Source organism: Parasteatoda tepidariorum, chromosome X1 (genome assembly GCF_043381705.1).
Source record: "Parasteatoda tepidariorum isolate YZ-2023 chromosome X1, CAS_Ptep_4.0, whole genome shotgun sequence".
NCBI lineage: Eukaryota > Metazoa > Arthropoda > Arachnida > Araneae > Theridiidae > Parasteatoda > Parasteatoda tepidariorum.
Genome location: NC_092214.1, coordinates 73,540,332 through 73,562,615, shown reverse-complemented (window position 1 = coordinate 73,562,615; position 22,284 = coordinate 73,540,332). Strand labels below are relative to the sequence as shown.

The following is a 22,284-nucleotide window of genomic DNA, read 5'->3' as shown; positions in this document are numbered from 1 at the left end:
CCAGTTCAGTGTCTGCGAACAAAAATTAATTAAAATCGAAGAAGTACCGGATGTAGAAATATCGCTCCGGTCGGTTGCTACAGCTCAAAGTTTAGGTACTGGTCAGGGATTTAAAAAATGTTCGTGCGAAACCCAGTGTGTCAGCAAAAAATGTTTTTGTTTTAGAAAGAATGTTCTTTGTAATTCCAAGTGTCATTTTAGTAATCCTTGCTGTAACAAATGATTTTATGGTACATTTCCATAAATACCATTTATACGCTGCATAAATTAGATTAATTGCTTCTTTTTCATTTTAATTGTCTATCATTAGTTTATTTATAGAATACCTAGTTATTTCATTTTAGATAAATTGTTTATTTTACACTTTAACTGTCTCTCATTAGTTAATTTATAGAATCCCTAGTTATTTCATAGATTAACTAGTTAAAGTGTCAAATTAATAATATATTACACACTTTAACGGATACGATCAGTTATTTAATGGAATAACTAGGTATTCTATGAAATAGATGCATTATATACCTTAACGGTAACATATATATATATATATACAGTCAAACCCCGCTATTTATAGTGAACTCCCGGATATAGTGAGCGAAATACCTTGCTATGCACCTATGTTATTTTTTGTGGATATAGTGAACCAAAAAAGTGAGGAAGAACTGAATATGAACTTTTTTCTGTTTTCCACTGATTTTTTTTCTCATTTTTTGGTAATAATTTTGAAATTTCTTCTTCAAAATAAATACATATACCAATGTTTAAAACCATCTATAGAGGGGAATGTAGCGATAAACATTTTCTATTGCTTTGCTTCTTTTATCTCACTTTCCTATCCCTAAACAAACCAAGCAGATGTTTCCAATCCAGGCAGATGATGCATCTGTAAGGTATCAGTGGGATCAATATGCATTTTCTGTCAGAGGGAATTAGTAATTATTCATTATTGGTCAAAGGGTTGGACACTAATATGTATTGATAAGGCCGTCATTTCAACTCCTTTTTGCTCTCAGTTCAGTTAAAACAATCCTGCAAACAAGTAACTCAAATTTAACTATGGCGAGCAGTAAACGTGAAACGTTCTCCATTGATGATAAAACGGACATAATCAGAAAATGTGAAAATGGATGCAATCAAGCTGATATTTTCAGGGATCATAAACTATCCAAATCTGCAGTTTTTCATACATGGAAAAATAGGCAATTAATAATTTCTGCTGATGAAAAAAATTTAGATGGCAGAAAAAAGTTGAGAAAAGCAGATCACAAGGATGTTGAAGAAGCATTGCTGAAGTGATTCACCATTCAAAGAAGCCGGAATCTTCCAGTATCTGGACAAATGTCGATGAATTTGCTAAGTGATTTTATGAGAATACTTTTATGTGCTCGAATAGCAGGTTAGACAGGTTTAAAAAGTGGAATAACAGAAATTCAGGAGAAATTATCTGAGATTCGGGAAGTGTTTTCATATCTGATGTTGAGGATTGCTCATCAGCAAAAGATTACTAATTTTTTTTTTGTACACAAGACGAAGAGTAACGAAAAATAACACATTTTTTGCTCCTGCATAATATTTTTCAGTCATTTATTTGAATAATGTGTAATAAAAGGAAGAAATTGGGAACAGTTAGTTGAATTGCCTGCGTAACTGATATAGTGAACTCCCGGTTGTAGTGAACCGAAATTTCGATCCCTTGAAGGTTCACTATAGCGGGGTTTGACTGTATATATATGTATATATATACTATGTTTATGTGCCATGTAAATAAAAGTAATTGAAACTTGAAGTTGGAATTCATATTTCACACTTCAAAACTCTTTTTTTTTTTTTTTTTACTAAATTCTCTTAAATTAAGGCCTTAAAGATATATTTAAATTTTAAAAATTTGTTGGTGTTTTATCGATAAGTTTTTTTTTCTCAATATTTTAGTGAAATGAAGGTATAAACTTTTGCTATAGCATTATAAACATCAATGAGCATTGTGTTCTACTTTCATTTCAATTATTAAAAGTTTTATTGGATGAAATTTTTTTGTCAATTAAAAATAATAACATTAAAGATTTGAGTTGAATTGATGCAACAGTTACATTCATTTAAAAGTGAGGACAGAAAATATTTAAATAATTGCATTGTGAAAATGTAATGTTGTGTTGTAAATAGTAAATATACCTATAAAGTCTTATTTATTGAAATCACATTTAAAAGTTAAAATTTTTTTAACTATCGAACTTTATTTTAGCATTAAGTTATGTGGTCTTGAGAAATACATAAATAAATTTAAAAAATTCAGTTGTTGAAAGTAAGTTATTCATCGGACATTCAGAATATATATTTAAGACTGTTCATATGAATAATTTTTCTATCTTTGTTAATATTTCCATTATTAAAAACTTTTTTTTTTCAGTGTATTCAATGCAGTGTATTCATTCTGCTGACTGCATTTGGAGTACGATGCATTCATGTAAGTGTTCCCATATTTAGCCCTTAAAATATTTTTCAGGTGTGATTAGATTAAAAAAAGTTCTGGAATCTTAACTTACTCCTAAACATGTCTTATCATTTGTGATTTTCTGGCCGAAAAAAAAATTATCTTTTCTTACTGAATGTAAAAGGTGTGTATTAAAGAGGAATGGTGAACTGCTCTGTTTTATATTTATTGATTTTAATTAAATTTTGTTCTTAATTAAATACATTCTTAGTATAATATTTTTATGTTATTTATTCATTTTTTAAAATTATTTTTTAGGATGACTTAGTTGTTAAAAAATTGTTCTTTTATTGATTAATAAGTTCTCCTTTATTTTTTGTTTTCTTGCAGCTTTTTTCATACTTTAGGATAAAGCATGATTTGTTTATTTTAGCTTGTCTTTTGATGAAAAGTATTATTTTTAGTTATTTATTCTGTTTGATTAATAAAAAGTTTCTAAATGCCTACTTCAAGTTGTTATTTTATTTATAATTCTAATTAACATTTTTATTAAATATAAGATTTGCTGAATTTTTTTTAAATCCTGGAATTTTACATACCTGGGAAAGTCAGGGAAAAAACTTTTTTTGAATATGAACCCTGTTTATAAATTCAGGACAAGCTCTATGGTGCATTCTATATGTGTATGTACTTCAATTTTAATTTTTAAGGAAATTGGATTTTTTTTTATTTTTCTTACTTTTGAAGGATAATACATTTACAAAAAGGAAATTTTTGTTTTGAAAAACAATGAATTCCATCACTTTTTGTCAGGTAAGTCATAAAGTTATGCATGTTTTAAAGGAAAATTCCTTTTGTATAAAATAAACTTTATTTCTTGATATTAAACATATCAAATTTGGCATAAATTTTTTATGTACATAAAATAAATTCACAATATTTCACAAATATTTTTCAGCGTAGTCTTGATTGGAGGAATGAAGAAACATTATTCAAATCTGGCTTGAGCGTTTGCCCTTTGAATGCTAAGGTATAATTCATTAGTATGCTAATTTTAAAAAAACAATCCTTTTAAAAAACTTAAAACATTTATTTGAATTTTACATTGCTGTCTTGTCAAGAAATGCCTGTAGAAAATGCTAGATAGCTTCAATATTTTCATAACTCTGTAGGAATCTGAATTAGGGACTACTGAAGCTTACTTGACTGAGAGGTTTTCATCTACTTTTGCAAACACAGAGAATTGTAAGGTGTATAGCAGGATTTTTTTCATTTAAATCAAATGATTTTTTTAAAGAGAAATCATCTATGTAAAAATTTACTAAGCATTTATATGCGATTTTCAATGTTTTTTTAATGATTTTTAAGTTAGTTTTAAATAAACTCTAATAAATTTTAAAATCAAAATTACATTTGTACATATTACTAAATTATGGCATTTTTGAAATAACATTTTAACAATCTTTTTTTTTTCTTTGGAATTTCCAGAATTCAAAGAAAGAACAAAGTAAAAATTTAATGCAATTTTATTTTTTAAGTATTGGATTATTTTAATTACAGAGTTTGATGTTGATCTTTATGTAAACTATTACTTTTGATTCTTTGTTAGTTTCTTCAATTGCGTTTCACTTCTCTTCCTCTCTTGTTTGACATGTGTATAAAGTCAGGCTCTTCTTTCTTCTCTTCCATATCTTTATTTCCAAGAAATTATTTTTCAATGTAATTCTTTGGGATTTGAGTTTCTTACATGTACATTATTTAAAAGTTTCTTTCAGGTTGAATCTGATAATTTAAATGTCTTTACTAGTGAGTAAAAATTAAGAGAATAAATTGAACTTTAAAAATGCCTCAATTTGTGTTCTCAGTTTGAATTTTCAATTAGAATATTTATTCTGAACTTAAGTAGCTTTTATTTTATTTTTTACAGCTGTGTTTAATAATTTAAACACATTTAATGCCAAGGAATATTTAAATAAGTTAAAAATAAATAGAATACATTTTTTTACTTGAAATTCCATTTTTGGTGTCTAAACAAATATTTAAATTTTTTAACACAAGTACATTTTTCTATTTACAATATTACCCTTGTTTATAATAATGGATATTTTTTTTTTTTTTTAAGATTCTGATTTTTTTTCATCTTGAATTTATTTATTTTTAATAATAATTGCAACATTCAGCTCTCTTTTTTAAATCTAGCCACTTTTTTTTTATAATCAAGTTATTTAGTAGAAGTTAGTTTAATAGAAAAAAAAATCTTAGTTTTTATCTACTGCTTGGAGAAACTAGTTTAAGTGTCTTTATTTCTAAGCTTTGCTCCTGTCTTCTCGTTTCTTCTCCTCCATCTCTTTTCCCTGTTTTGATTGTTTCTTTTTTCTTCCAATTCTCGATGTTTCATCTTCTATGTGCTCATTGAATTCTCGCCCTTTCCATCATTCTATTTTTTCCCCTTCATTTTTTATTTTTAACTGCCTAATGAAGGAGAGCAGGAAATTTTTTTCAATGTAGTGTTATATTTTTCTGTATGTAATAAGCCTGACTAAGTATTCATATGTTTTACGCTAGTTTTGTATTCTTTAATTTGTCAGCTTTCTTTGCAAAAAGATTGTCTGTAACATTTATAATAACTTTTAATAAAAGAAGCAAAAAAGTCTATATTATTGGAGAAAAAAAGGGAAAATTTTTTAAATATTCATTAAATAAAATATAAACTTAAACAAATTTGCTGTATAAAAGTTGTATCTTTTAATTTTATGATATTACTATTAATCTGATATGCTATTTTTCTAGCTTTGAAAAGCTGTACAGTAGAGAACCATTTATCCGGTGTCCAGATAACCGGGAAAAATTTTGCTCACTTTTCCCGCCATTTTAAACTAGAACAATTATGAAAAAAAGCGGAAATTGAACTCATCCTTGAAGTTGAGTAGAGGAAAATGTGAGGAGGGGGAGAATTTTTTTTCCTGTTTACCCAGAGAAATGTCGCTTCTTCCATGACCTTGAAGATCTTCAGATCGAGAGGAGGCAGGGAAGGGATGAATGTTTTATTTTCTCCTTTAGGCCGTCAATCAAACTCAAAGGATTTCTCTCATGCTGGTTTCGTTTTCTCTTTGATTTACGAGGGGGTGGGGGAAATGCATTGCACATGCATATCAGGGAACAGAAGATCAAAGACAAAAATATATTTATCTATTTGACATCGATTAACAAATCCATTAATAAAAATAAAATATTTTTCTTTTCAATAAATTCTGATTCTTTGGAAGTGTATCATTTGAAAGTTTTTCTTGATGTGGGATCACATCTGCTTTCGCTAAAAATCGTGTTTTTGTAAATAAAAAAAGGAGAATTGTTTATTAATTTAAACATATGATTATTTTATGGAGCAGATTGCAGTTTTGTTTTTCTGATTCTGCTACGTTGATTTTTTTTTCTTTTCACGATAAATTTCGCACTCAATAAATTAATTCTTTTTATTCATAATTTTTATCATTAGGTTTTTTCTTTTTTAATTCCGTTGATTTTATTGATCTTGCCTTGTTCCAGGTTTTAATATTTAAGTTAGTGCCTTTTTTAACAATCTTTTCGGTTTGATAATTTTCGTTTTTTTTATTTAGATTAATAAGTTTTCCTTTTATTTTATCGTTTTACCCCCTGAATAATTTGGTATGAAATATATTACGTTATTTAATCATTGGTTTTGTTTATATTAGTTAATTTAGGAATTGGGATTATTTTAAAAAAATAAATGTGAGAATTTTGTTTTTTTTTAAACTTGTTTTTCTTGTCTAAACTTGCAATTTTTTTTATTCTTTTAAATGTTATTTTTCTACCGTTTTTTTATCTTTTTAAATTTAGGAGTGCTTTTCTTTTTTCTCTTACTTTAAAATGTGTTACACTTTTTCCTTGTAATTCGGGTTCGATAAAACATCGATTAACGACACTTTTTGGTCGATCCAGAAAACGGGAAATTCAGACATCCGGGATAGCGATGGTCCCGAGCATCCTGGGTAATTGGTTCTCTACTGTACTATATCGTTCTTAAATGTAGAATATGTCTTGTTTTTATTTTTGAAAAATATTAAAAGAAATTGTATTTTTAACAACTTATTAATCAAATATTTCAGTGATTTTTAGTCTTGACTAAATATAATTATATGGTACACAAAATTTCGATTGTCTCCAATTGCCAATTTAGAGTTATGTTGTGCTCTTACCTTGCATGTTTGTATACTTAAAAAAAAATTTAAAGCATTTTAAAGGTTAGTTTTAATTATTTTTCATAATTGAATTTAGACACTCCAATTCCATCAAGTTACAGTAGTTTATAACTTATTCTTTGGTTGTTGGCAATGACACAGATGTCCTTGATTGATGGTCCCTTCCTACGTGTTTGCACTTAATTCATTAAAATATGCACAAATTTTGGTATTGCTGAAAAAAGTGTTCACCTTTCTCAAAACTACAAACCTCTTTCTTGTGCATAATAAATAAATAAAATAAAATTCCTGCATCAATGATAGTCTAATTATTAACATTTGGTCTTATTAGATATATATTTATTATGTTAAAAGTGAAATGCCTTTAAAACAGTGAAAATTATTAACCCGCTATTAAATTTTTTAAAAAAAAAAACTTGTCAGTGTGAGTTACATTTAATTGCCTTCTCTTGTGAACTATTTGCAAGTTAGTAGCTTTGCTAATACATATATTTTTTAATAAGTTGGTGCATATTTTGAAGCAAAAGCTTGTCTTTAAACTGTTGTGATTTTGTTATGTCTATGTTTTTTGTTTTCTAGCTTCTTTTTTATAATAGGAATAACTTTTAGGAAAGATATAAAACAATTACCACTAGTGATGAAGCTTAATCTTCTGAGAAATTCTAAATTTTTAAAAAGTTTGTTTGATCTGTGAATCTGTTTTGATTGTCAGTGCCTCTTAAGTCAATGTTTGATTTTTTATAAGTCCATTGTCCTTTTTAAAAAATAAGTGAGCCATTTTTATGTTCCTGCTTAATCCTTACATATGATCATATATGAAAAAGCAATGTTTAACTGTTATTTTGAAACAATATTAATGCACTTCTGTTAAGATTTATTGATACTAATTTTTATTTTAATAAACATCCTGTAAGCTTAAAAATAAAATTTGACAAAATTACTATTATTGAAGTGATATTTTTTTCATCTAGAATTTGCTTTATTAAGAAAAATAAGCATAAAACTATTTTAATGAAGCTTTTGACTTGAGCATATCTCACACACAAACAAAAATTCTTGCTAATTCAGGGCCGGATTAACCTATAGGCACACTAGGCACGTGCCTAGGGCCTACGAAAAACTTGGGAGAAAAAAATTTGTTAATAAATTATTAAATTTTATATTTGTTAATAAATAATAAATTATTTTGCAGAATCTTATGATCTAATATATATAACTTTTTTGGATTCAACAAAATCTTGTATTATGCTGTCGAATTCCAAACTACGCAAAATGTCGTATTCAATAGACATAAGTGCGAGCGATGCCAAACGATCTTGATTCATTGTTGAACGCAAATAATTTTTTATCAATTTTAATCTGGAGAAAGATCTTTCTCCTTCTGCATTTGATCCAAGAATCGACAAATATATTCTTAATGCAATGTGAACGTTAGGAAAAGTATTCACAAGTTTATCTTTAATTTGAGCCTTCAACATTTCTTGTGCAGATTTATGTTCATATAAATTTGAAAATAGTAAAAATTCATCTACAAAGTTTTTCTCTAAATCGGATGAGTAAATTTTCACCAAATTTTGCGCTTTTAGTTTAATCTCAGATTCTGACAAATTTTTGTGTAATTTCCTTGTAATTCGGGTTCGATAAAACATCGATTAATGACACTTTTTGGTCGATCCAGAAAACTGGGAAATTCAGACATCCGGGATAGCGATGGTCCCGAGCATCCCAGATAATTGGTTCTCTACTGTATAAATATTTCTTGTAATTAATCTCACTATCAATTTCACTGTTTTCTTTGCTGGTTTGTTGTTGTATTGTTGACGTGAAGTGTTTACATAGTTATCGATCGAACTAATCATAATGGTATTATCGATATCAACTGCAATATCGGCAGTATGTCGGTATTGCAGATAAAGTTCAATAAGCAAATTCGTAAATTAAAATCCATATTAATAAAAATGTTTAAAAAAAATATGCAAGAAAATTTTAGCATATATTTTGAAAAGAGGGGAGGAGTGGGGGAAGGAGGGAAGGGCCCAAAAACAGCTATGCCTAGGGCCTAGGAAGGTATAATCCGGCTCTGTGCTAATTGGATAATCAGTTTATCAAATATTGTATCAGTCTTCACAAAATATTTAATTTTAAAATATTGGCACATAAAGTCTTACATGTATGAGCAATTATTTTAAATTTTTATTATATTTAGTGAAAAATTCCATCTTTTTGTTCCAAGATTAGTTATAGATGTTTTTTTAGGTCCATTACAACATAGCTAAAAATGCTGCTGATAAAGGTGATAAAGAAACTGCCATTATAGGATACAAAGAAGCAATCAGGTTATTACTTGTTTTCATTTTTCGACTTACAATTTTAAAAAGAAATAATGTAAATATTGTATGTTTTTTAGATTAAATCCTCTTTATGATCAAGCAATGAACAATCTTGCAAACATATTGAAGGATCAAGGAGAATTGATTGAAGCTGAAGAGTTGTTAATTTCTGCTATAAAAATAAGGTGATTTCTTTTTAAATTTTTTTGTTTAAAATTTAAGCAGAACAAAATGGTTCTTGTAGAGACAAGATATTCAAGTTATCCATTTTATAATAAACATTTATTTTAACACATTATTTGTTTAAGGAACTAGTAGCATACTTTGAGACTGCTACTGCCCCTTATTAAAAAAAAGAAAAAAAGCAGGAGAAAACTTCTTTAGACAACCAGTTTCATTTTACATTTATTTTACTTAATATATTCATCTGTGTTTCATTCCAAAGTTCTTTCATTTTGTTTAAAATATTTTTATATTTATACATACAATAGACATGTCTGGTGGTATATATAATCGATTTAGGAAAGAAAGGCTAGCATTTACAAACATTGAAGTTTAACTCATGGTGTTCTGATGATCTATACTTTGAAACCTGATTTTTTTCTTTTTACTAAAATAATTTAGTAACAAGAAATTTTTCATGCAAGATGCAGACCATAATTTCCAGGACTGATCTAATGAGTCCAGAAAATATGTAAATTTCATACCCATTCTATATATTTCAAAGCTAGGTCCATCTGATGTAATTCACTTCTGTAATTGGCTGCAAAAGTTTCAGAAACAAGTGTTTAAAGTCCTCTTTTGGAATACTCTTCAATTCTGATGTTGGGGTTTTCTTAATGACTCCAACATCCTTAAATCTTGATCTTTCAGCAATTTTTTTCTGTTTCAGAAACATACAGAGGAGTATGGTGAATAAGATGTCAAAGTCAGTAAGAAAACACCCAATGCCAGAATTGAAGAACTTTCCAAACGAGGGTTTTTAAGTTGTTAACTGAAACTTTTACAGCTTAGTGTAGAATTGCATAAAGCTGAGGTTACATAGAAATAGGTATGTAATTCACATATTTTCGGGAGTTATTAGATCTGTCCTGGAAATTAATGGCTGCACCCTGCATGTTACTTACATGTTCTAAGGCAAGCCGCACTGTTCTTACAAGATTTTTATCTCTCCCATTTGCATTTTGTCTTTATACTATTTTCGGGAGCCACAAAGGGTTAAGTCTGTGGTGGTTGTGTATTTTCCGATTTTCACTTAATACTGATAATGTGAAATTAGAGTAATGCTGAGAGTAAAGTCCGTGTTGAATTTTTGCCTTCCCACCTCCGCAATCAGCATGCAAAATACATTATTTCATGGATTAAAAGAAATGCTGCTAAAAGCACCACGGCATTGTGGAGCTACAGAGTGATGAATTTTTGTTGGCAAAAGTCAACAATGGCAAAATAAATGAAGTGTAAGATACTCAATTGTTTACATCATGTTTAAAGAAAGCACTTTTCTATGGCAAAACGCGAAATTGAACAAAATCAAATAGCTCCTAAGAAATCAAATTTTAAACATATGACATTTTTAAATTTGAAGTTTTGATATTGCTGAAACTATTCAACCGATTTCATTCAAGTTTTATATTTCCTTGTATAAAATTACATTCTTTAAAATGATTTAAAAATTTATACACCTTATTATGCAAAATTTTTTGGAATTTTCAATAGAAAATAATAAATAATTCAATTGACTTTTTTGCATGAAAATTTTCTTTTGATAAAAACGTTCGATTCAACTCAATAAATATTACAAATGTGACTAAAAAAAAGTAAAATTATGAATTTTAAACTTTCGACCTCTCTCCTGACGAGTTTATTGAGATATTTCCTAGATTAAAACTACCTACCATATTTTGATCAGAAATCCAAATCCATCAAAAAAGGGTGTGTTTATTCGGAAAAAGTATTTATTTATTTTTTTTGTGTCTGATTTTATAACTTAAAATATTATTTGTATTAATTTGCATCTCGAACCATTAAAATAAAGTCGATATGATATACGTTAAATTCTGATGATTATATGATAAGTTATTCTGAGTAGTCTTTTAAAATATAGAATAAGCTGATAATTTTTTATTATATCAAATTTTTCTTGAAAGTCTAATTCTTTTAACAAATAGAGAAGCCAATTATTGAAAATAGAAGTTTAGGAGAGAGAAATTTTGAAGTGACTTAAAATTGCTTCTGATTGTTGAATAGATATTTGAAGTTGTGTTGTGACGCACATTCATAGTTAATCTTTTTTATTTTACCATTTTTATTTTAGGCCTGATTTTGCTGCTGCATGGATGAATCTTGGTATTGTTCAATCAAGTTTAAAAAAGATGAATAATGCAAAAAAGAGTTACCTGATGGCTTTACAGTTTCGAAAAAGATATCCAGATTGTTACTACAACTTAGGAAATCTAGTGAGATTGAAACTTTAAATTCAATCTATTATGAAGTAAAAATGTCTTATAAACAGAGCTAGTTGGTAGAATCATTTACTATAAAATACCTATAAAAATAATTTTGATGAAAATCGACAAAATGTAGAGTTAGGCTAATAAATGGTACAAAAGAAACAATGCAAATTGTTGTTTTAAAAAAATTGACTTTGTTTGATTGGGCATAGTTAAATATGAATCACAGAAAATGAAATAAAAATAATTGTATCGAAAGAAAGTAAATATAAGCTTTAATTAGTAACTCTAACTTACCTTCCACAGCATTCTTTATTTTAAATATTGGTTCGATTGCAGCCTTTGCAAATAGGTGAAAAAATAAAAATGCAGTGATAAAAAAAAAATTACTGAGGCCGAAATATTTCATGCAAAGAAAGTTTATTTATTTACATTGATCAGAATTCGAAAATCCATCAAATGAAATATCAGAGTCATGTTCCAAAATAAGGTCAACACACTCATCATTAGTTCATCACTTATATCATTGTATATTGATCTGACATTAACTTCTTCTAATTTGGGGGAAAAAGGGCCATCTGCACTTCCATCTAATGCATTGGAAATACTACAACACTCCCAAATGGCCGATACAAAACTAATCACATCTTGCCAAGTTAGCCTTTTAATATTCCTGGCGAAGGTCTTTTGTTTTTTCCCATTATCTTCTCGGAGCACTTTTAAAAGACTCCATCCATGAAATATCTGTTGACTGCAGAAGGCTTGTGCACCCTGCTAGAATTAAAACTATATCTATGTGCAGACTTTTTCAGAAAAACTTAAGATCCTATGAATCGAGGCTTGATCCAAGATAATTAATCTCCGAATATTTTCAATCTGACTTCAAAACCTTGCTAGCCAACTTTAAATAGGGTTACCAGATATCCATTCAGTGACAGAGCAGGTAACCTTAACCCTGTCTAGTATTTTTAGCTCTTTCTGCACATGAGGTGGGGTGTGTCCAGTTGGTTCTTTTTAAAATCACAAATGCAGGGAGTTTATGTCTGGATGCAGTCACCCCTAGTGCGTCTGTAAGCCCTTTACAATTCAAATTTTTCTTCTCCCTTTAGAAGATTTCTTCGAAAGGATCGCTCCCTTTTACTTCATATCTTTCTTCCATTCAATTCCACCCCTTGCTATTCACAAATGTGAAAATGAAAAAAATTGGAAAAGTATGACAACCAAAGCTGACGTCGTCAGGGGGTACCAACTTCAGATGTCATAAATGCAAAACTTTTTCTATCGAGAAAGCAAGACAAAACTATCAAAATTGCCTTCTCTGTACCCCCAAAGTTTTGCCAAAGTCCAGGAAAAGAATGTAAAATATACAATAAAACACGGAAGAATGCAATATAAAATACACTTTAAAATACAGAAGCATATACAGTAGAATAAAAACAAGACAAATACAAAATAAAAGTAAGAGCTAAACCTTACTTGAAAAATAAAAAATCCAATAACTAAGTATCCCAAACCGACTGCAAACCACAACTGAAATAAACATAAAGACAGTACGTCCCCTATCCCTTGCTATTCACATTTCTTTTCCCCCTTTAGGACACCTCTAATAGTGACACCCACTCCTTTTTACTGTCTTTTCCATTCAATTCTTCCATCCCTACCCTACTTTAAAATTTTCCCTTTTCTTGCCAACAAGCGTACATACCATTCAATGCAACCTTGATCTACATGCAGCTGGGAGAAGGCGTTTACTAAAAACAGAGGATCGCTTCCCCTCTCTTCCCACTCAGACTTTATAGACACCTACCCTTTTGTTAGCAATCTTCAATTCAGATTGATTAATCCTCTTCCTTCCCCCTCTCATTGCTTGTTTATGGTATAACATTAATTCTTTACCCTAAACATCAAGATAACTATTTTTTAGAAGTAAATTAATAAAGAAATTTCCAATAAAAGACCTTTTATACTGGGTAGTAGGGAAGGGCACTTTTTTTGGTTCTGATTACCAATCTATATTTGTGTGGAACTTCTTTGAGCTACTGAAGTCTAGACGTTTTATCGTTATTTATAGTATTTCTTTTTTGTCAGCAGTGTTATTTTAATTAATTGTTCAGAGTTTTAGTTAAGATTTGTATTATTTTGCCTTTCAGTTTAACGAGTCTCTTTTATTCAAATTAAATACATATCTAAAACTTATAATAAAATTAATAATAGTTATGAAATTGATCTTATAAAAAAAAAAATTCATCTTATATCATAAGACTTATAAGTATGGAATAATAAACAGTTTTGAATAGAAATATTTTTATTTAAAGTTTAAAATTTTTTGAGGAATTTATATTCTCAATTTATGTTGATGTATATGTAAATTTTTGAAATACAAATGAAATTGCGGTAACTTAAATGGTAAATAAAAATGTTATTAATTGATTCTGAAAATATCAGGAAATTTGTTTTTGTCTGGAGTGAGATAACTCTAGATCTAGCTTACAGAAGAGAGGCTAGAACCATATTGATACTAGTCAATGAAAAGGAAAAATAACCCTTTGTTCTAAACAAAAGTATTTTATGTGTGAAATCATATAACAGGATACTCCTCAGCATTGTATGCAAAAAATTTTATTTGGTGTCAAAATTAATGACCATATTCACCACATTTTGAGAGCTGAAAGACTTTTTTTTTTCCTTTCTGCAAATTACTCGTCCACATTATTGAAGGGATCAATTTCATTGAACTTGCACTGTGTAATAGGTAATCTCAAACCAAATATCTTAAGATTGTTTAACTCCCACTTAGGAAATGCTTTATTTTTCAAATGATTTTTATGTTTTTTTTTAAGTGCCACTTTTAAATTCAGAAAACTTTGAAAAACAGTTAAACATAATGACTGAATTGGTTCACTTATGTTATGTTAGTATTGCCATATTCTCTATATCTGTTATGTCACTAGTAAATAACCATCAAATCACCTTGAATAACTTAAGATTTGAACATCAGATTTTCACACATAAATATGCAATATTAGTGAATTGATAGCGTCACCTCGTACATGATAATAGGTTAAGACAATAATTTGCGTTACAAAATGGAATGCAAAATATAACTTCTTTAAATAGACATTACTATAAATACTATTGGATAGTAACCACAATCTAGAAATATGGTTCCAATAGCTTAGTCAGGAGACTTGTTGGAAAATTAAGCTTTCATTAATTTGTTTTTTAAGTTTTGTATTTTTTATCTTATTGATAATGAAGTGCCTAATAAGTTTAATACCCTTTTATAAAATTTGTCTTTAAGCTTTTGTGTACAAAAAAATTTTTAATAACTGTTAATTATTGATTAAACAATTTAATTTTCATAGCTTGAAACAAATTCAATTGATTAAGAATTACATTGTTAAAAATATAAAAAATTATTATTTACAAAATTTTTTTCATCAAAGTCATTTTTGTGTAGGAAACAATTGAAAACGGTCTATCATATAAATATATAGCTGCTGAATCTCTTGTTTATCGTGGGAGATAATTGATAACATATATACTTTCATATTTTTATCTTTCTTTGACAAAGTTGAATTTTTTTACTACCACTACAAATAATTTAAACAAGTGTACAAAAGTTTCAACTATTTATTCTTTAATATTATTTAAAAAACAGCAGCTATGCAATTAGCTCCAATTATAGGGAAAATATGTTCTAAAGATCAGATTTAAAATTTATGAATGCTCTTCTGACTAAGAAATTGAAATATTTTACAGATTTTCCTATTCCTCTATATTTTGAGGAATTTGTCGGAAAAAAAAAAGCAAAAAATGTGTATTTTTGTTTCATTTTATGACTTAAATTATCTCCTACATAAATTAATATATCAAAGACCCTCAAAAATTTAAAAAAAAAACTTTCAAATTATTTTTAACTTTAAACTGATGTGTATGAACAACTAATGGCTATTTTGCTTTAAATCCTCTAGATATTTATTTAAATGCCATGTGTGTTGAATATTAAACTCTGTTTTTAATAAACTTAAAACTAATAGTATTTACTAATTTAGGAGATGAAAATTCACTCTCTGCTTTCTTGTTATTTTTACCAGACTTCTGTTATGTGATCAAAAAATTTATACATCACGGACATGAAACATTTTTGAACTATGGCGTCATTTTACCACAGTACATGAAACTCATTTTTTTTCTTATGTTATATGAATAAATGCTTAATGCCCAGAATTAGTGTTCTAGCAAAGGTAATGAATATTACAATTTATCCGTAATTATGACAGTTTTATAGTCAAAATTATCTTCCGGTTGAGAATTACACATTTTGAAAATTTTGCTAATAATCTGATTAAAATAGTTTTTTCCCCCTTAACTACCATAAGTTATGAAATTTTGTTCTTTTCAATTAATCTATGAACAATTTTTTTCTACTTTGTAAATAATTCTAAAAACATTAAATGATAATGATTTAATAGAAACAAGAAATTTTTAAAAAAGAAAAGAAATCTCATTTTTCTCCCTTCCAACAATCTATTTTTAGACTTATCGAGTTAAAGGGTAAAAGAGGTTGCTAGTAAGTGCTTCAATAGATCGATTGTGATTACTTTATTTAATTTTTTTTGAGTGAGGTTTGCTGTTTACATAGTAAGATTTTTTTTTTTTGTTTACACATGAATAAAAATTAAAATAGAAATGTTAGAAGTGCTTTCAAAAGTTGTTAAAAAATGACACAAAAAGTTTATGAATAGGATTCACTGTCCATACTTTTTTGGCATGCAGCTATTAAAATGAGAAGGACAGTTACACACATATATTTAAAGATTAAAAAAAAAATATGAAGATCCCATTAATACCTCATATCATTAAAGTAGCCCTTTTTCATTGAGTTGTTATGCTTTTAAATTAAAGTTTAAGATTCATTAAAGCTTCTGGAATTAATGATGCAATGTTTCAGCAAAAAAAGTTTACAATTTAGTGATGAAAAATTAAACTCATTTTTGCCCAACTCTTAAGAACTTAAACTTAATCTTTGCATTTTATAGAAAAACAAAAGAACATAAACTCAAATCTGAAATGCTGAAAATAATTGTATTAGTAAATATTGTAAAAATGTTTCAAATGAAAGATGCTCAAAAGGCAATAAAGGCTAATTGTAATTTTACTCAAGACTAGTAATCAATTTAATTTTATAATCAAGTATATATGTTGTAGTTTTTTATTATAAGTACTTATAAAAAATAAACTACTGTTACTTTTTTTTATGAATTCATGTATTATATCAAAATACAAAAAATCTTTCAATGAAAATCTTAAAACTTGAGGCTTTGTAAATACACAAAAGGGCGACCTTTGTGCTTAAACAATCGCCTACCAATAAACCTTCCAAAGAACTTTCTAACAATTTGGTCATTTTACCCTATTTTCCGAAAATAAGTCGGCAAGTTGCTAATATCCTAAAGAAGTTTGATTTTAATATTATTTTCAGTCCCATTAATAAGATAAAATTTTCTAATCTCAAACAGCCCATTGATAGTCAAAATAACTGGGGTATATACCAAATTAATTGCCAATGCGGCCTTTCATATATTGGCCAAACTAAGCGTGCCTTAAAGTGCCGTGTCAAGGAACATGAAGCTTATGTCAAAAAACAAGAATTTAAACGCTCATCTATGGCCCAACATTGTTGGGACTCTAATCATAATTTTAATTTTTCCTCTTCTAAAGTCATTCAAAATTGTTCTTCAATATTTGATTTAGATTTCTCTTAGATTTTTTCTTAGATGTCTTATCATATTTTCAAAAATTCCAAACTGTTGGTCAATGACCTATCAAGTGTTCCTTATATTTCTCCTGTTTGGAAATCTATGATTAAACCTAACTAACCCCCCATCCTTTTTGTTTCCTTGCTTCCTATTCGTCGTCATTCATTCACCCTTCCCTCCTATTGGCCGTTGCTCTAAACCTTCTTGTGACGTCATCTTTCTATATATATTTCTCTGTTCTCTTATTGTTTTCTGTTGCACTGATGAAGGTTGCCCTTTGAGCATCCGAAACAGCTGTCTGCTTTTCATATATTTTTTGTGCTCTTAAACGTTGTTTTACCTTACTTTGAGGCTTTGTGTTTTATAAATTTTTGCATTATATAGATCATTTCACATATCTTTCAGCTTACTTTCTAGACATTGCTATCTCAGTATGAGTCAGATTAATCTGAATAAGAATTAAAATAGTTTTTAGATACAAATAATTTAAACCCCATAAATATGCTTTTAATTTTTTATTTACAGAAAAAATTTGAAGTTTTCTGAAGCATTCGAACTAAGAAACAAATTTATCAATTTTGTTTTGCTCAGCTTTTGAATTTATAACCTTTTATGTTAACAAATAATTTTTAAAAAATAATGTAAAAAGTCATTAGTTCTTGTTTAGTTACAGAAATTTCTTAAATGCAATTTTTAATGTTTACACCAGTAAAGTTAATATGGTTTATGCAGACTTGCGGTTTATAGAATTTGGTTACATAAATATTCTAATGTATTACATACCTATACAGAATTGGATATTCGCTTACTTATGTCACTTCTCTGGTTACCTTGGTATTATTCCAGTAAAAATCTGTTTCTTGAGGAGGTATCCAGTTTTTTTTAATAGAATCAGCTCTTGTGTGAGAATAGTTGAAGTTATTGTGATTTTTTTCATCCTATACATTATTAAGCTGTGTATACACCTTAAAATCGTGCTAATTTGAATTCTGTAATTTCCACTGTTTATTTCTGTGTTATTGTACTTCTTATTATCGAAAGCTGGTTTGGAAAGTTGGCACCTTTGTTCTCAGTTTCAAAATGTGCGAATTGCCATAAATCTGATAGTTAATAAAAAGAATAATAATGTGGTATATTAAAAAAATAAGATTTTAAAAACCTTGTGAAAATCCATTGCTATAACTGGCCAAAAATCGACTGTCAAAATCTTTCAGATTTGCGATATGATTGGGCTAATAGCATTTTAAAAAGTGATTATTCAAGTGTGCTTTTCCAAATTTATGGAACTCAATAAAATCTCCACAACATAAATTACCACAATATCCCATTAAAACTTGAAGATCGTTAAAACCACATGAAAATTCAAAGCAATTTCTGAAAAAATGATTTTCAAAACCACAAAGATTTACAATTTAATCATCACTAATTGAGTGTTTTGAAAAAGTTATTGTTGAAATGCACAATGTGTTAAAGCATCAAGATTTTAAAAAAATCAAAAGAATGTGAATATCCTTTATAATACCTTTTGAGTTCGTGATCAATAAAAATTCTTAGATTTACGATAGATTCTTGGCTAATTGAATACCTACCTCAAAGGATTATTTAGATTAGAACTTAGGTCACTGTTAAATGAACGTGTCAGTGAGTAGCTCAGAAAATATTGTTTTTTGTAGTAAGTTGTAAATATGTTAATGTAGCTATTAATAAGAAGAGTGTGGCAAAAAGTAAAAAATACATAGTTGACTTCCTTTAATGGGAGCGCCGAGTTTTCTTTTATTTCAGTTGGTTTGAATGTAAATTTCTTTTGCTTTAGTACTTAGAACAGAAGCAGTATGATGAGGCTTACAGAGCATGGCGAAATGCTACTGCTATGCAGCCCACTCATTTAGTTGCTTGGAATAATATGATAATAATGTTAGACAGTATAGGTAAGTGATATAAAATGTTCTTATAAATTTTTAACTTAATTATAATGTAACAAGGTGTTCAAACAAAAAATATAGGGGTGTCCCCAAACAATGAATAGTTTGTTCTGTAGACCTATATTGTATATAAATACAGTGAAACTTCAGTTTGTCAGACACTCTTGGAACCGAAAATATTGTCTGCTTTTGAGAATTGTAAGGTTACTGAAAAGGTACACTAACAACAAAAGCTAACACCATAAATTGTTTTTAGAATAATTAAAATGATATAAAAATAATTGAATAATCTATAATAACTATTTACATTGGGTAATATTTATTGAAACTTAACAAAATTATATTACTTACAGTACTAAGAGAATAAATGACAAATCTTTATAGAAATATATTTTGTTTGCCTTTGTCTTAAATTTATCCAGGTGAAAAGAAAGATGTGATAGAATTGTTTTAAGTGGCTGCGCTTCACCATATCTTTATGGTACATTTTCAAATCATTTTACATTTTTATCATTTTGGATGGATAAAACTGTGTCAGTAGCTCAATAGAAGTTTGAGCATCACATAAAATTTTTACTTTTGGCTCTCTTTTAGAAAGCATCAAATGAGTTCAAATTTCTTCTTTTTCTCTCTCGGTTTCAATAAATTGGTTTATACACCCTAACGCCTCCTCATTGCTTGGTAGGGAGCTGCGCAATACCTCCTTGAAGATAAACCATATGTGTTGCATAGAAGAAAAAAAGAATGTGGCAATACCAACTTCTAAAGGCCTGGTTTCTTAGGACAGGACGCCGTCATTTGTAAATCAGCGCTAACCTCTGATTGGTCCATTTGTGAGTTTGATAGTATACGTCATCGAACGCTCATCTTGAACTACAATGGCCGTCCAACTCAACTGCAGTTGGATTACAACGTGACGTTAACCACGGAAGCAATGGCGGACATCCAACAACACATTGAAATCAGCAAAGATTTTGATTTTGACATTAAACATAGCTTCATTAAATATAGCACTCTTCATTTAGCTCAGCTATAATGTGTTTTTTCTTGGACAAAGTCATTATTTGTTCTCTAAAACACTGGTCGACAATAACAAAATCAATACAAATTCAAAATAAATATTTGTTTACGTTATTAACACATGCGCAATGAGAGATAATGTCTGCGTTGGATCGACTGCTAATGCTGAGCTAACAAAAAAGTATTTTTTTGGCGTCAGCTCTATGTCAACTTTCCGCTGACGCCCAGATAAGACGCTAGTTCTAAGAAACCAAGTCTTGAGCTAACAAACCAGTATTTTGTTGGCGTCAGCGGGAAGTTGACATCCCGCTGACGCCCAGATAAGGCGCTTGTCCTAAAAAACCAGACCTTATGGCTCAGGGTCCTATGGAATTGTATTCACAATGATAATTTGTCAAGGGTCTGAATTAATATTTGATTTATGTGAATGCCTCTATGACTAGATTTCTGTTCTCTTTTAAACCTGCTGCGTTAATTACAGTGATCAAAGCAATTAGAAGAAGGAAGAAAGTTTCAGTGGGGAAGGAGAACTGAAAGCATTTAATTTGTCATTTCCTCATTTAAAATCTCATAATTTGTGTCTTCCAGATGAAAAGATCAAAGAATGCTGCAGTCCAAAATATATCACATCAACAGTTTCATTTTTTCTCATTCCTTTGCAAAGATAAAGGAAAACAATAGGAAAATAATTTATTCTTTAGTAGCATAGTTATTTTCCGTTATAGATAAGCAATATAAACAATATTTTTAGCTATAAATAAGGCAAAAATTTGTACGCTTCAAAAATGGTGGTAATATGCCTTTTTTTTTCTTTCGAGTTTCAAGCAGAAATAGTTCTGTATTTTTTTTTTTCAAATTAGAAAAAGTGTCTAGTTGAAAATAATGTTTTGTTGCACAGATAACTGTCTGTGTCCATTTACAGGAGTATCCGATTTATAGAAAGGTAACATAATGGTTTATTCATAGAAGATTTGCAAGAAAATTTAAAAAATTTCATAACGAGAAGCATTTGTTTTGTAGGAGTGTCCATGAGGTGAGGTTTCACTGCGTATGTTTAAATAAATATATGTGATAATATTCTGCTATTATAGAATTGTTCACATTAATATTGTTTATAATCTGATTGAAAGAGGAAACAAACAAATACAGATTCTATTAATATGAATAGCAAGAATTATGAAGAGTTCAGTCAGAAAAAGCATCAAAATTCTTGAAATTTATATTATGAAGAAAAAAAATTAAGAAAAATTTTTTTGCTAATTTTTTTGGTGTGCATTTCTTTCAGAAATTTTTGTTGTAACCCATCTCTGTAAGTTCTCCTTTTATTTGCCTAATTCCAATTTCTACCTTTTTATTCCTTAAATATGCAATAAAATTTTTTATAACTTAGGAAACTACGAAGGATTTTATCATGGTTTGATGCCCTATAAATGTTCAAAAATTATTTTTCTGAATTCAACTTTCTTCTCCAATGTCTTGTAACAGATTGTAGAAGAATAATGCCTTTCATTATTGTTGTTTTTTTGTGTTGGAAATATTGGCACAGTATTTAAAGGATTATCAGCATATGTTCCTGGGCAAAACTTTTCATTCTTCTAGTTTAAAACTTTATCTCAAGTCAGTCTTAATACCTTTTACATAAGTCAGTCTTCGTGTTTAGTACATCCGTTTTTATGGCATCACTTAAAGAGAAGCCCATTAAAACTTCCAAAAAATAGTATAGAGAATTGTAAAGGAGGAGTTTTGAAAGAATTAAATAAAGAACTGCAGGCAAACTCAAATTTAATGAAATTCACTAAAACGAAGCAAGGTATTCACTGCCAAACTATTAAATCATGTTTGAAATATGATTAAAAAAAATAATCTGGTATGAAAAAAGTTATTTGAATCTCTTTAAGTAATACCAAAGAAATTGTTCACTTTCACAAAATTGTAATAGCACTCCTTTTATCTCTTTCATAAGGTTTATCTTTTGTTTTATTTTATTATGTCTTTATTTTTGTGATGAATATATTATTTATTAATGGTTAATCTCATCCTTAATGTATATTGCTACTTGTGCTGAATTCTGCTGAATTTTTCTTTTTTTTTGTATCTCTGCTGCTTTCATCCCTGGTCTTAGTACATAACTATTGAATCAAATTGCTACACT

The 22,284-nt window shown here is 28.5% G+C and overlaps 1 protein-coding gene across 6 annotated transcripts in view; it reads left to right on the top strand.

The window, feature by feature from the left end:
- LOC107447251 (Transmembrane O-mannosyltransferase targeting cadherins 4) overlaps window positions 1-22,284 on the top strand; it is a 55,890-nt gene that overhangs the window by 26,113 nt on the left and 7,493 nt on the right. For 4 of the 6 annotated variants that reach the window (XM_016062119.4, XM_016062121.4, XM_016062122.4 and 1 more), the window contains 6 exons: window positions 2,405-2,461; window positions 3,387-3,458; window positions 8,905-8,984; window positions 9,056-9,163; window positions 11,293-11,434; window positions 19,004-19,118. In XM_016062119.4, coding sequence (XP_015917605.1) covers window positions 2,405-2,461; window positions 3,387-3,458; window positions 8,905-8,984; window positions 9,056-9,163; window positions 11,293-11,434; window positions 19,004-19,118 — 574 coding nt within the window. The remainder of the gene's footprint in view (window positions 1-2,404; window positions 2,462-3,386; window positions 3,459-8,904; window positions 8,985-9,055; window positions 9,164-11,292; window positions 11,435-19,003; window positions 19,119-22,284) is intronic. The other 2 variants (XR_006226715.2, XR_011638238.1) reach the window with 1 other exon arrangement.